The sequence below is a fragment of the Tenebrio molitor genome, chromosome 7 (genome assembly GCF_963966145.1).
Source record: "Tenebrio molitor chromosome 7, icTenMoli1.1, whole genome shotgun sequence".
Taxonomy (NCBI): Eukaryota; Metazoa; Arthropoda; class Insecta; order Coleoptera; family Tenebrionidae; genus Tenebrio; species Tenebrio molitor.
Window position 1 is genome coordinate 7,948,598 of NC_091052.1, and position 16,127 is coordinate 7,964,724.

The 16,127-nt window shown below is 39.1% G+C and overlaps 2 protein-coding genes across 2 annotated transcripts in view; both read right to left on the bottom strand.

The window, feature by feature from the left end:
• Positions 1 to 947, bottom strand: part of bs (blistered) — a 35,755-nt gene extending 34,808 nt beyond the window's left edge. The window contains exon 1 of the mRNA XM_069052551.1: positions 381 to 947. Within this exon, the coding sequence (XP_068908652.1) occupies positions 381 to 794 (414 nt within the window). The 5' untranslated portion in view covers positions 795 to 947. The remainder of the gene's footprint in view (positions 1 to 380) is intronic.
• Positions 948 to 8,734: 7,787 nt separating this feature from the next.
• sotv (exostosin glycosyltransferase sotv) lies at positions 8,735 to 16,085 on the bottom strand. Its single transcript, XM_069052664.1, has 6 exons — positions 15,176 to 16,085; positions 13,182 to 13,394; positions 9,842 to 10,569; positions 9,591 to 9,788; positions 9,296 to 9,537; positions 8,735 to 9,248 (listed from the first exon to the last, which is right to left on the bottom strand). Exons 1-6 carry the CDS (start codon positions 15,706 to 15,708, stop codon positions 9,027 to 9,029), a joined length of 2,136 nt encoding a protein of 711 aa, XP_068908765.1. The 5' UTR covers positions 15,709 to 16,085; the 3' UTR covers positions 8,735 to 9,026.
• Between the last annotated feature and the right edge of the window lie 42 nt (positions 16,086 to 16,127).

Here is a 16,127-nt window from a genome sequence, read left to right on the forward strand (position 1 = left end):
TAATTACCGGCGAGATATCTCTTGTATTAGCTGTCAAAAGCAACATATGTTTATAATTTGAATTGCGTACGCGGCGCGAGCGTCTTAACAATGTAACAGTACCACAATACCAGTACCCATAATTATCTCAGGTCACGTGTTACAATCTTGGTTGTTTGCGCGTCGAGCGGCCGGCGAGGGGCCCCTACGGGCGTCGCGACGGCCCTGTTGCGTCGGAGGCTATCAGTGGGGCGCGTCGCGACCCCCGTGTCCGGGCCCTTCCGTCGAAAATTGCTAAAATAGTTGGCAGATGTATATCTGATGGTGTTTTTTATTGGGTTGCGGGGTGCGCGCGCATCCGCTCACGTGCATGCGCCCATCACGTAGAGAGGTTATCTCACCTTCTTCATGATGCCAGTCTTCCTCTTTGAGAACGTCGTGTACCGCCTCAGCTTGTTTTCTATGTACTCCATCTTGATCTTGACCCGGCCCTTGGTCTTCTTGCCGTTGCTGGGCGGTGACTTCTTGGGCTGGAGGGTGTTGTACGTGTCCTCGGCGATGTCGTTTACGCCGCACGCGTCCAGCCCCATGCCCTGCGACGGCATCCCCCGGTCGTCGTAGCAGATGTCGCCCTTGAGGCCGCGCCCCCCGCACGCGCTCGACACCATCGTGTGCCGCGGTGACAGCTGCTGCAGGCTGGTGGAGGGCCGCCCCAGGCCGGGGCTGCCGTAGATCTCGGGGGGCGTCTCGCCCGACAGCAAGTTCATGCTGTAGCCCAGGTTGAACCGGGAATCCCTCCCGCCCGGCGGCTCCATTTCGCACCACAGTTTGACAACCAAATAACAACACCGCGTCACACTCTGTGTATGGAGCACTGGTAAGCACAACACAGCTGAAGACACAATAGAACCCAGAGCTCGACTGACTGCGCCGCCCAGCGCGCCCCAGCGGCCAATGCTTACACTACCGGTTTGCGCAGACGCACTCCGAAACCTGACGCCTCTGTAGCCCTCTCTTTCTGGCGCACGGGGCCGGACGCGGACAAAAAACGACGCACGTCCGCGAGGACACCCGTAACCTGACCGTCGCCTCCTGCGAACCCCTGAAACCCGGCTGTAACCCTCATCGACACCTCCACGTGGTCACCGCCGCCGCTGGGGACCGGCTCCTTTTGCACCGGAGCCGCCGCGTAAAAGTGGGAAGTAAACACGCACACTTAGGACTGCCCAATACCATATTTAGAGGCGTCCGTTCCCATATAAGGACGACTTGTCCTTAGATGGAGAACTGAAATCCCTCCTTCCGAACGTCGGCGCACGCTGTCAAAGACGTCTTGTGCGTGCACGCGGAATTCCGTTTGTTGCCCCCTGGTTAAAAATATGCCGGGTATTGTTTTTATTTATTTTGTCAGAAGTTCTTCGCCGGATGATTCGCCGTTCTAGCGCCCGTTTGCAGAACGCCCGGAAGTTCGAACTCCGGGTAATATTGCGCTTTACATTTTTATTAATTGCCGAATGCGTCATGGTGCCTGGGCGTAACGCTAATGGTACGGCTTTTTACGGGCATCTTGCGGATCGCTGAATACTTAACTCTCATTATTATGTATGAATGACAATTTGTAAACAACAACGGCACTAATGAAGCCATTTGTTTGGATGACACTCGCCTTAGTTCAAGACATGCGTTATTTCACTATCAATTCTAATTGCCACTGCTAATACTTCGATTAATGGCAATTACCAATAATTTATCTGCAACTAACGTGCACTTCAAATTTATTTATTTCAAATTTTATTTCAAGGCTCACGTTCAAGATTGAGTTTACGTAAAATATTGTAACTTCTACCAACGTCGAAAATCTCAAAATTTCAAATTGTTTCTTTCCAAAACATTTTTTTTTTGCAATCGAACCACAGATTACGTCTGTAAACATTAGAAATTAAATGCTATTGTATATCTCATATGCAAGAAAATGTATAAAGATTTTTTTTAGTGGAATCAGGAGATTTCCTTTTAGCAAATACATAACCTAGAAATTATTTTTTCGCTTTCCTTAGGTAAAACATTAAAAAATTTCAATGAACTATATAAAGTAAGTAGGTAAGTACAATAATTTTACTTTTGTATTTTATATAAAAGTATCTATCACAAGAAAGTAATAACATGTTCCGACATTGTTGTTGAGATAAATTTAAATAGGCACGTAAAACTTTTTGAATGCCTCGACAACTGGAAATTCTGCAAAATTTGTAGATATGTATATCGATCTTTTCCTTGAGTAAAGACAAGTAGCAAGTAGCTATAAAGTACGTTGCTAAATTTGTCTGATTTGGGAAATAGGTAATCGGAATCGATATGCAAAATCAAAATACCGATACAACAACCAGAAGATTTGAGTTTTTTTTTACAAGTACAATAAACAAGAACAATCAATTATTCTTATTAGTTTTTGAGAAAAGTGCTTCCTAATTGTTATGACCACAATAAGAAATGTTGGTTTTGATAACACATGTTGTGTAACTGATGATAATGTTTTGGGATTTTGGTCAAAGTGCATCAAAGTTTAAAAGTTAAAAGCGATTTCTAAATATCTGAACACCCTCGCCGAAGAAAAAATTACTCGGTTAGATATCCAACTTGTTACGACCACACAGCATTTACATGTCGATAAATACAAGGCGCCTTCATGTCAATAAAACCATTCAACCATTGGCGCGAACTAATTTACAAACAAACAAATATAAACAAAATAAACTTTTGCAAAGTGCCTTTTAATTACTTTCATGACTATCAAATACACACTGAAAGACTATTTAAAATTACATACCATTAAATAGTTTATTTATTGTGTATACAGTTGCACCATTCGCAAGATATGATCTAAAATTAATATTAGAAGTGTACACATGTTAGTTAGAAGTGACAGTTTTCACGTCGACTTCTTGTAAAAATGCTACTGAAGGTAGTCGGGGCGCCTCGGATCAAAATGGATTTTTAATGAGCGTGGCGACGGCAAATCTGGATTTTTTTAATCATCTGTGAAATTGAGAACAGTACAATTTGGAGAATTACCAAAATTCTGGGACCTTTGTGTGAAAATTTCAGATTTACTGCGGTGGTGGGATAACAGTTGAAACGTACTTGCGTTGAAATGACCTGAAACAAGTCAAATCAATTTGGTGGCAGATCCTGGTGCAGCTGGCACGGCAAGAGTTAATTTTCCAGCAAAACCGTGTTAGAGCCGAGCAACATCCGCTTGATGGTAGTTTCACTGTCTCGAAGAACAATAATGTCAACTAACAAGTGTAAAAAAATAAGCAAGATATTGACTGTGTCGAATCGCGATAATCTCGCATTAAGTATTTTACCGCGAATCGATCGCCCGGCTTTGATTTTAGCAACGTGAAAAAACCGGCACGGATGACAATTTGCGAATCAGGCGAGTGTCGTCTTGTCTGGCGTTAAGTTTTCTGTTCGCGTACGTTATCGGACAAATCACTTCTTGCGGCCGATTTTCCTCGAAATCGTATCGGTGGCAGTTAGCGGTGCGACAGAGTGGAAGAGAATACCACAGGCGAGGATCGATTGACATAAGAAATAAACTAGTAAAATTCTCTTCGGCAGGTAACTGTCAATAATGATGTCCGCACGGCGGATCGACAAGCGAAGAGCGCGCTTCGCGATGCCTCATTTGGTAAGAACACGAGGAACAAGCCGCTTGTCCTTTCATGGTTCGCCCGCTTTACTTCATCTTGTGCGATATATGTTAATATGCAAATTGGATAATTAATGGATTGTTCGGATCGGGCCGCGTGGGTTCTATCGCCATTAGATTAACGCGCGCGCCACGGAGCGGTGCCCCTCTTTGTACCGCTGACGGTTGCGACAGCAACCACCATTAGGTTGGCAAAGACAAAAGCCCCAGCTACTCCATATGCATTGTTTAACTATGGATATTTATTGGCCACGTTCTTATTTATATTTTGCAATTACAAGCACTTATCTATTAAATTAGTGTTGATTTAATGGATTTACTCTGCCGTTACGGCAATCCTGGGAAACCAATCTCCATTGTTTGAACAGTACGCGACCAGCAACTCTGCACTGAGAATTTTTCCTTGAAATTCGAAATATTTTGGCGCCTACGATTAAATCATTCATAAATTAATAAGTAAATATTAACATGCTCATTTACATTCATAAATATACATCTACAAATATGGAAAACGGCCAGGATTATGGCATTTAGCTTTGCATCGACCAGTGCGGTACTTAATATTGGAAACGAAAGTGCTAACAACACTGATCACTCTTCATATACACGGTGTTTCTTTTTTAATTCTCTTAAAGTGAATTTAGCGCCTAAAGGACTGGCAATTTCTTCACGATTTATTGGCAATTTTTTGATCAAATATCCAAAAGTGCTACCAAGAAATAAATTAAAGTATACTGCCACCTCCATTACCACAAGTCAGTGGTCATTTACTACTGTAGTTTCATAGTTAATTACCAACTGAAAACCAACAGCTAAGACCGGTTCTTTGGCTTTAAAAGTTTCGGAATCACTGCTCGAAGTACTTAATAGCAAGACATAAAATATTTCAAAGCTTCTACACTAAATTTTGGATGTCTTTTCATGAGTTTGAAAAATGCATTTTGAGAATGGAAACATGATTCTAGAATTTGTCTAGACTAAAATTCGAAAAAAAATCAGTTTTTTCACTTAAAAAAGTAAAAAAAACACAATGTTACAAAGAACGAATCTTCCTAGAAAAGGCTAATATTCGACAATATTAGAAAATGTTTTTGGACTACACACTACTAAATTAAACAAGAACAACTTACGAAAGCTAGACTAAAACACGTTAAAATTGAATAAAAGCTTCGTAATAGCTATTTATGATACTAGTGTGAAAAGGGAATGTTTAAGGTATGCGTAAAGTACTTATCTTAAAAGCTCTTTTCACACGAATACATATCATATATCATAAGTTTTTTCTCTAAGAACGTTCCAATATTTAAACATTTTGACGTTGCATTAAAGAATTAATTCTACGTGTAAGAAATTACTGTAACTAAGGTAATGAAAGTTTGCTTTTATAGTTGGTCTGCTAACAATGCTCTAGTTACAATGGTCTACAAAAAATGTTTTTTTTGTTCGAGACTGTCAGAATTTGAGAATTTTCTCCTATGTGAACGGATTTTGCTAAATGTGACAACTTGTCAAAATGAAACGTCAAGTTAATTTTAAAGATTTTAAGCGATTTGGAGCCTTTAAGGGGCTCGTCGAACAAAAAAACGTTGTATTCAACTCGTTCTTGTGTAAAAAAATCAAGCAAAAATCTAACCCTACCTTTACGCCACTCCTCTTTATTTTTATAAGTATAAGTAGGTATCTTATGCAAGAATTTCACATAAGGAAAAAAATTCCTCATACTTTTGCATCTTCTTATTCCCAAAGAAATTACAGGATTACTTTCAAATATAATCCACACCCTCCTTTCAGTCTCACTAAATTTATTTTGCAGATGGCGCCCTTGAGAACTTGAGGTTCTTGAGGTCCAACAAAAATACCTTCTTTTATTTTCGCACACTGATTTGAGAAAACTTCCCCTTCAGGTCCCGCCTTGATCTTTATTCACTACTTTAATGTAAAATTTTAACTCCTCTAGCTTTGTTTAAATGGAGAGGGATTAAACAAATTATTCCGCTCTCTCGTTAAGTTACCACGTTTGCATTACCGTAATATTTCTGCTCTTCTGGGTTATTGTTTGCTGCTGTGCTAACTGTCTCGCTCGGCTATCCCCCTCATATAAAAATACCAAAACATTGTTAACCGCCATATAGCTCCGTTAACATTGCTACGACAGTCGCACGAATGTTCCAACAGTAGTTCGAATACTGAAATTTATCGAACAAAATCTTCATATCGTCATATTTCTCTTTCACATTCGCCATATGGGGCAAAAGAACTAAAGAGTGTTACATTCCTCTCACAAGCATGAATAATAAATCTTTTAACTAAACACGGAGTATTTTCTCAAAAAAAAAATGTTTTCACAAAATTTGCTATCCCGCAAAAATGGTTTGAGCGTTTGAGACAAAACTATTTGCTTCCTAATTCAGTGCAACAAATTCCATAAAAACCACCCACTATTTGGCGCGGGAGGATTTTGTTGCAGAACACGTTTTTTTAAATATGTTTCCAAGCTTTCATAAACGTTAGTTTTTTTATTTATCATCAACATTAAGACCAGGTGAGCTCAACTCTTGTCGGAAAAATTTTAATTTTAAAATGAGTATTGAATGTGTGGCAATAAAACCAGCACAAACTAACGAAAAGGCGAGAGACTTAGAGACTTTTGGCTGGAAGATTTTTTCTTTCAAATTTCCTCGAGTTTAATCGCCTTCCAGCAAATAATACGCCAGCTGTGTAAAATTCTCACTTGTACAAAAAAAGTTGTGCTTTATACACATGTTACATAAAGAACTATTACAAGCTTAAAAAATACGGTTTCATAATAGTCCAAAAAATGAAAAAAAAAATCTGTCTCACTTACCTATTTGAATGTCATATTTTAATACGGAATCGCTCTTCCCTAAGAAGATCAATTAAAATAAAACATGTAGAGAAGTTTTGTTAGTTGTTTTGACAACAGCATCATAGTCTTGTTTATTTGTTATTTGTCAAAATTACTAGATTACAATATTGCAATTATTTTAATATTCTATTCTATTATTAGTTTAATTCTTGTAAATTTGGATAAAAGAGTGTTGGGATCTGATCCCGCGACCTGATTACCTGAAAAACCCAATACCAGAGCTTCGGTTAAAACAATACCCCCCATATAAGGGAGTGAGCAGAAAATCTACGCAACACCGGTGAGGCAATCGCATATTCCAACTAGCAAGTGAGTCGCCGAGATCATTGTTGCATCGTCTAATCCCCATCGTCGTTTTTCCACGCAATGGTAGTTCTCACAAGGTACGCGGCAATAAAGTATGTGCTGTTTCGATATGCACGCCGCATCTCTTGTAGAATCCTCTTTATTTGCAATAATGGGCAACTAAACTCTCTCACAGCAGAGCCAAGCAGTCTGCGGCAAAGTCCACAACTCCTCTTATGGTCTTTCGGAAGCTGTACCTACTCTGAAATGCCACAGTGTACCTGTTGTTGTACATCAAAAGACATGAGCTGTCATCAGAACCGTCCTTCATCGCCCACCGAAGAGTACACGACCGCTTACCGTTTATCATTTTTGATTCGACGGGAGTGGAGGGGGCGGGCTGACGCTAGAAGAGTGGTCGATGTTGGTATCAACAAATAACGTGATAAATCGGCGCTTGCTCAATAATTATGGTAAAGGGCTGATTTAGTAAGTCTATTGTCGGAGCCAGGCCGTCTACCGCAACCAGCTTGCCGCGAGTTACCACAAAAGGAGACTCGTATTCCCCACAGATACTACAATTATAGATGGCCTCACTTACTTGCCTTACCTCACCGACAACTAGTTTATGACCATGTTTATTAATAGTATACAATGCGTTTGGAGAATTAATTATGCAATTACCGCAGCACTGGCAATTTATTGGTCGTGCAAAGCCCAAACTGCCGCCGTTGCAGTGCCTGTCCGATAAGAGCGGCGGCACCTGCCACAAATAAGTACCGAAAAAAATCTACAAAATGCAAATACTTCACTGGCTAACTCCCGAAGTTGGAGTCTACTGCAAGACAGTCTCTTGTGCTGAGAGCGACTAAAATAGTGCATTCCTCAACATAGCGGCGTAATTTTCTTAATTAAAATGGTATAAATAGCGGGCTATAAATAGGACAGGTAGATGCACGCTGATGTAACCCGAAATAGCCAATATCTTTCTGCATGTGTTCCATCGAAAGTGCGCTCCGACAGGACGTCGGCGTTTCTTCGTTGGAAGATCCGTCCGCAGCAATGTTTGTGTTCGCAAATCAGCGTGGGGCAGTGAATTCTTCTCGGCCGGTGGCATTCGGCGCGTCTCATCCGAGAGTCTCATTTAAAATTTCAATCACGCAGCGCGTATTTATTTGCCACTTTGAAAAAATCCTTTAAAATATCCAATTAGTCGTTCGTAATGTGCAAGATAAGGTGGTTTTTCTGCAGCGTTTGCTACGACGTAAGCGACAGATAATCCTCGGCGGTAGCAACCGGGTGGTGAAGACCACTTTTTTCGCGGGAAACGACTATGCGTACCGGCAAAACAATGTCCACCGGTCAAAGGACTCGGTACGACCAGTACTCACTACCATTGTTTACTTTTATTTGTCGCATAAATAATTGCAACCTGTTATATGAGTCACAACTGATCTGATCGATTTTTTCGCCACTGCCATCATCCACGGCTTCCACAAAACCTGATGGATATAAATAAAACTAACATCTGTTGGTGGATTTGTTTGTTTCTTCGCTACCTAGAAACTCCAGCAATAATCCTTGATGGATGTGCGAACGGCTGAAGGACGATGACTTACCGGACGTTTTACCCGTTCAAAATCAACTGTTGCTCTTGGAGGCCTCCAACTGACCTTAAATGGACGACCAGCGCTGCTCGTCACCACAAAAACTCCTTCTGCTCACTTATCTACACATAAATAAATACTGTAACAATGTAATTTACAATAACAAACTGCAACGAAATCGTCAATCTAGTTCAAATATCTTTTTATTGCTTGCGGTAGTAGTATCGAGACATGTTAGTGTTCAAGAAATAACCTGGCACGTTCTGTCCACATATTTTAATAATTTTTATAATAAAAACAGAGAGTTCTACACTAAGTCAGTCCCTCGATAAGTCATTTCATATATACGTATAAAAGCAAGTTACTTAATAACATAAATAATAAAAATAATCTGACTTTCATTTACAACATATACACATCAATAAAAAATCATGAATTTGTATAAAAATTAGTTTATAACCCTGGTTTCAGAATCTGTACAACAATAACTACAAAATATTTACAAATTATCTACAACGAAAAAAGAACAAACAAGAATGAATTGACGATTGATCTACAAGCTGCCAATATCGTTAAAGCGTTTCAGTTTTTCTGGGAATGGATCTTTGAAGAGTACGGGATCTGCTCGAAACTCGACAGACTTCAGGGGCATCCGGCCGAATGCTTTGGCAAATCTGTCCACGCACTGGGACCTTTCGATCATGTGCCCCAAATCCGCCGACAACATCTCGTTGTTCACACACTCGGGACACTTGAACTTCTTCCTTGGGGTCACCTACGAGCACGGTCTCACTTTATGCGAAAGCGCTAGCGGGAGCTCACCTTGATTGGAGGTTTGTTTGTGGTGTTAGCAACTAGAAAATTCATGGCGATGTCTTCGCAGTTCATGTGCTCGTCCACCCAATCTCTGACGTTTGCTGGCATCGCCGTCGTGTACAGGAAACTCCAGTACTTGTGCAAGAATGCGGCGCCCGTCAACACCATCGATATCTCGTTGGTCCACTCCGACTCGTACTTCCAACTGGTGGTGACGTTGTCCCATCTGTGGGTTCTTGAAGGAAATCCTGCAAACTTGTTGCTGTAAAGGATTGTTTTAGGAGTAGGTGGCCGCACTGACCCACTATTCTGTCTGGAAATTCCCTCCACACCTCGTAGCCGAACTCGACTTCGTCAGCTGTCAACATCACGATGTCGTCGTCGATGTGGAGGATGGCCTCGGTTTCGATCTCGTTATACGGATAAAATCTATTTGATAACTTATTGGCACTTGTTCTGATAACTTTTACTGGTTTTTGGATTTGCGGAAAGGATGATACTAAAATTCGACAGTTATGGTTCCAACAGAAAAAATACATTTGTACCACTTACATGGCGGTGGACTTTTCTTTTGGTTATTCCAAACGACGATCACTTTCATAAGACTAGGAACTCTCGATAATCTATCGATCAGAGTGAAGAGACTGTCGACCCTGTCGTATGTTAAAATAACAGCGGTAAATCCGTGAGACTTTGGCGCTGTCAACGGAAGGAAAAGCGGATTGGTATTTTTCTCTTCGGGTCGCAGATTCCAGTCGTCATAGATCCTGCTCCAGTGTGGATAAACCCGATCTTGGATAATATCCAGGGTCGTAATAGTAATTTTATCGACACTGGAGAAATACGAATTGTACAGGAATCGAACGGTCTCCCGCATCTGACGTACACGTTTCGGGGAAATTTTCCCCAAGACGTCCATGAGAGTATGCAAATAATTTTCCATGATGAAAACGGCGGCTCGTTTCCAATCTATCACATTATTAAATGGCAACACGGCTCCATCCATTACGACGACGGGAATACAATCGGCGGCCATCGCTTCCAACAGTACGAATTGGCCCATTCTTTCCCCTCTGAATATCAGGCAGAAAGTGCTGTCCTGCAGGAGCGCAGGATAGCTGAACTTCTCGTTAGAATTCTCCTTGCAACGCTTAGTATAGTTATGATTATGGCAGGCATCGACGATTAACAGCGACTCACTGTATTGATATGATAATTTCTGTAGTACTCCTAAGTAATAAATATCAAGGTTTAGCTGGGAAGACGTGACCAACCACGACCTAAAAACGACAAATCAACTCTCACAGATGTACATTCGGATCGGGTTCACATTATATACAACGTGGCCCAGAAATAACTACATCAATTTTATCCAGTAATAGAACTAGTCGAGAACAATATTTTTATGTACATTTTTTTTTCGAAATCTCATGTATTTATTTTAGCATTTTTTTCTCCACAAATTGAAGTGCTATCCGTCGACTTGTCTGATAAACTGACCCATTGACAATGACCGTGAAATAATTGTTTTTGTCAAGTGCATAAAACGACTATAAAGTTTTTTTAGAGTATTTCTTTGCCCGCTGTGGCAGAGGTAAAGAAATAAGAGCATTAGGTAATTTGTCGCTTTTATAACCAACTTCAAACAACGCTTGTTTGGTGATTTGATGATGCGGAAAATTTTTTGATTGGATTTTTGAATAATGAATGGTCGGACATTGTATTAGCTTATGGTGAAGCTTCAGGAACGGTGTTCGAATAAAGAGAACATTTTCCAAATCGTTCAATCCCTGATGTCCGTCAACTCTACTCATCGATTATCTTACATTTTTTGGCAAATACGGAAACACGTGACTACATTTAGTTATGCGATAAAAGGTGGAACAACGCGTAACATTCATAACACCATTCATCTTCAACAACAGTTTATAACAATTAAAATCACTTGTACTATGGCGACCAAAAAATGTTGGCCGTCACTTTCTTGACATTCAAGTAAAGTGTAAATAAACCTTTAGGAATCGTAACCCCACTTTCGATTCTTGTCATTTTGACAATTAATTTAAACTGTTTGAAGCTCAGATATTCCAAAAATCCGACATGAATAAACAAAATTAGAGAAGAAATGACAAAATAATTTTGAGTTTTGAAATTTACCACCCAAAAAATAACTTCATAATCAAGACGGTAATCATGATGATAATAAAGTACGGAATACATTTTTTTTTTTAATTGACAGACAATGACGGCCAAAAAATTTTGACCGGCATAGTACACATAATCCTTCCAGGTAAACAGCTGTCAATCCATTAAATAACAACGTCCGCGTAGGATTACAAGTGGCGCGAATTGTTTTTCAGCGCTACCAATGGTATATTGAACAACTTGAAACAAATAACATGGCGCGTTTAGTATTTTTCACTGCGTTATGTTTTGGAGTTAAAATTTGAATAGACTTGACATTTGCACAGCATCTCTAAGGCTGCAGACCACGTCTTGAGCGCATCGAAAACGTTGAAAAGATTATTTTAGAGTGTGGAGGAACAAGGGACCACCACCGGAAGGAAGTCTGGCAGTGGAGTATTGCGAAATACGATTTGGAAAATACGAAAATTACAATTCTAACCATATCTTCCAAAAGTTTTGCAACCCGACGATTTTGCAAATACATAGGTTCTCGCAAAAAAAAACCGAACAGAATATGTAATTATTTTATCAAATGTGTTGACAATTGATGATTTTCTGATTACCGTTTTTATTATACATAAGTTGTAAAAGCGTGATTTATTGCACCTCACGTTGTGCTACCACTGTTAAATTAAATTTAGATATTTAAATTTTTTAATAGCGTGCTCTTTCAGTTCTGATAAGATTTGCCTGTGGAAATTCGTGACAACATGTACCAGCATGATGGTGCACCGTGTCACAATGCACGCACTGTACGCAAATTTTTCTGCACGCTGGGTAGGACGAATTGGTCACGCCATAGCGTGGCCTGCCAGATCACCAGATCTAACTCCGTGTGACTTCTTTTTGTGAGGGCACACAAAAGAACTTCTATATTCAGCCCCAATTTTTACGATAAATTCCGTTACAACATTCGCAACAACAGAATATTTCTAGAAAGAATGGAAAAATAATTTCGTCCACTCGAATACTTATTGTGATTAATTCGTATCGTCGTTTTGGTCAATGCAGAAAACGAAGCAGACAGTTTTAAAGGAAGATTTCTTCGGCATTTCTGGAAAGATCCAGTTGCCTTACGTCGAGGGTAGAGACCCCCGGTACGTTGCTGTATCAATTGTGATTTGTAACAGATGTAGCAAATGCTACATTTTATATTAATATTTCTACGCGGGAGACCCGCACACCTTGTGCTGTGGATTTTTACGGTGAATCTCTAATTATTGCAGTAATTTTAGGAAACATTTTGCAACTATTTCAGGTACCGCACATGTAATCTTTCTTTTTTTAATTAAAATAACACATGCAAAATTACACTGTTTTTATTTATTTACCATTTCCATTTGACTCTTCCACATTGTAACGATAAGAGTCACAACAATTAGCTGTTGCGTCTGAATTAAGTAGCAAAAAACAAGTGAAAGTTGTTTTGCATTCGTTTTTTGTTGACATCAGCCCAGCAACGTAGCAGCCACAGTTGGATAACGACATATGCGCCAAATCTTTCAACAACAATTTTAACTCGATAACTAAAGGGTTTACAAAAAAAATATAATTAAAAGATGTCACTGTTGAAGCGTTCTATTACAAGTTGAAATGAATGTAGTTATTTCTGGGGTACGTTGTATAATTCAAAGGTGGAATAATTTAATCGCCTTGAGTGAAAACTTAATTTCTTTGAACGATGCGAACCCGCTACAAAAATTACCTCTTACGATGAATATTCTGATTGTTTTCTCCTAACGCAGCTACCGGACTGTACAACGGAATCGAGACGTCGAAATTTATCCTAAATGAGTATCTGTCGAAATCGGCGCCGGCTATGAGGGCCTTACCGGTTTCTAATTCGATTAGGGGTGAAAAATCAGGTGCCGTTCCTGAGACCATGTTGAAAATGAGATGATTTTCTCCATTGTTCCAGCTGAAATAGAAACAGACACATTTTTCAAATAAGAAAGGAAAAATCGACGAGTCCTTGACAAGTCAACATGTTATGGCGGGTGATGGAGTGTCGACACACGAGACAAAACATCGATCATTTAGGAAAGTGATACTAAGGATGTCGATAGTGCTGACGTCAACGGAATAAAAACAATACCGCGAAATGTAGACGTATGCGACGAAACCGCAATTTCTTTGAGTTTATGAAAATTATGTATTTCAAGGTTATCCTCGGTATTACCCACTGAAAATTGATTTTTAAACGAAATAAAACTGGCAAATCTGTAATCGCTTAAATTATTTGTTTTGGCTTGATTTTATGGGTGACTTGAGAGGTCAAATAACATTAATCGTTCGACGAAGACAACAGCGACAAAGAAAATTTCTGTAGGGACGAATAAAACATATTACGTAATGCGCAACAATTTTCAATTTAATAAACCGTCTGGATTGTAAACATCGACATGAAAAATGATTCAATGAAGATTAACAATGAGTTATCACGGATTTGTTAAAAGCTATTTCCAACACACCAGAAATTACACTCTGATATTTCTACAAAAACAGATATTTTAACTTCGTTTAGCGTACGGCGTAGAAAATAACAAATACTAGTGAGTAGAGGACAAATAGTTGTCTAAAAAACTATGGATTTATAGTATTTACTAATTTACCTACTGCTTCATAATTAAAGACAGCCCGATTGTTTTTATATTTACGTAAGCTCGAACAGTATTACTGTAAACCGGTGAATAAATAATTGAAAGCTTAAAAAAACTGTCACGCCGAATTATGTTTGTTACTTCAGCATTTTAATTTCCATTTACGAATCCAAAACAATTAGAACATGAATTGATAGACGGAGTATTGATCCACGAGTCCTGTTATGAAAATTTGATTTTCAGGATTGTTTGACTTTTTTCTGAGTTATAATCCCTCATGGTAAGATTGCGTAAGTGTGTCAAAATTTCGACATGGACATCATCATACCATTCGACACAATATCTTATCTTTGTGGTTGCGCTATCAATGTTTGCTCCTTAGTGCAACCAAATCAAATTGACAAATTCGGTTTAAAAATATTTGTTTATTATTTAACATTCATAAATAAATTCAGTGGAACTATTTTAATGTTAAACAAGTCGCAGAAACGTGGCCTTCATAGAAACGAGAGAAACATCCGATCTTAGATATAATCTTGAAAATTGTAGCGAATTTATTGATGCAATTTTATTCATGATGATCAAGAAGAAGATTCAATTTGTAATAGTTTAATTTGCAATTAACTCGTTAATGTAATAGGCAATCGAGGCAAGGAAATGTATAAATAGAAACGTGCAAAACTCCTTCCTTGGAAATTAGTTGCACAAAGAAGAGATCCCACCCGAGCTATAATTATCACGCCAAACACGCCTTTATTAAGAGTATAAATATTTTCTATCTACACACATAAATCAGCTTGTAAAGGGATTGCCAAATCCCGGTTTATTTCTTTTTTATTGGTAAAATTAAAATAATGTCAATAAACCCAATTACAAACGAAAACAGTTTAATTGAGGCAGTGATAGCCTTAAATTTACTAACTAGCTGGAGCCAGCGCTTTAATAATGCAGACTGCAGTGTAATTAAAATACAAAGACAAGGTTACTTTTGTCTCGTCAAAATCGCACAATGAACAAATCGCTAGTTGAACTAAATTTGAAAAAAAGTTAATGCATTGGCAACAATTTGTGCAAAAAAAAAATTGTATTATGTACTTACAAAGGCAAACTGTGCAACGCCCTGGAGGTGAGATTGGGCCTGAGTCTTTCCTGATTCAAAGTATCGATGGATGGAATGAAAATGCAAGCTTCATGAGGATTAGCAGTATAATATTTGGAATTGACCACAGCCTGTAATAAAGCTAAATATTCCCTGGACATGAGTTCTGTAGCTGAGAATCCCTCATCATCCACATATTTCATCGGTGGATACACATAAACGGCTATCCTGTCATGACCCGTGCGACCACATCTGTATATGTTGAAACAGTCCCAGTGGGTGCATTCTGGATTCCTCGGCAGCGGAACCCCGTTGCCTTCCAGTCTAAATTCTGGCAAGCCTCGGATATTTACCAACGCGATTTTTTTGAATTTCGACGATTCATCACCGATACTAATACGTAATCTTGAAAGACCGACGAATGTGGTTACGATTAATATTAAAAACACGGCAAAAAAGAAACTCCTGTAGAGAGACGTATTGTGGGTGTAGTGGTACACTTTTGATATTGTGATTTTTGTATGTATAGTCATTTTAGAATAAAGATTAACACTTGAGTTTGATGCGGCCCCTCGTCAAATACATGGCACAATTTGTTTAGATCAGGATTTTGCTACACTCGCGCTATTTTAAGTCATGTTTGATGTTGGATTTGACGTTTTACTCATAAACACATAATTCGAGGTTAGAAACACGAAAAAATTGATTGTCAGTTATGCAACACTCAACGCGAATTTCCCCAGATATGAATTTAAACGCGTTGACGGTCAATTTTGCGGAAGCCAATTGAGTTATCGCCTAATTAAAACAACACTATTTGGAACATTAATACGCAGGAAACATGTTTATCAGACCAAGGATAACCGCACCGGAGCATGCCAACAACACGTCATATTGATTCATATTTTGTATTTGTAGTGGATAAGATAATAATGAATAATGTTTCCCTGTG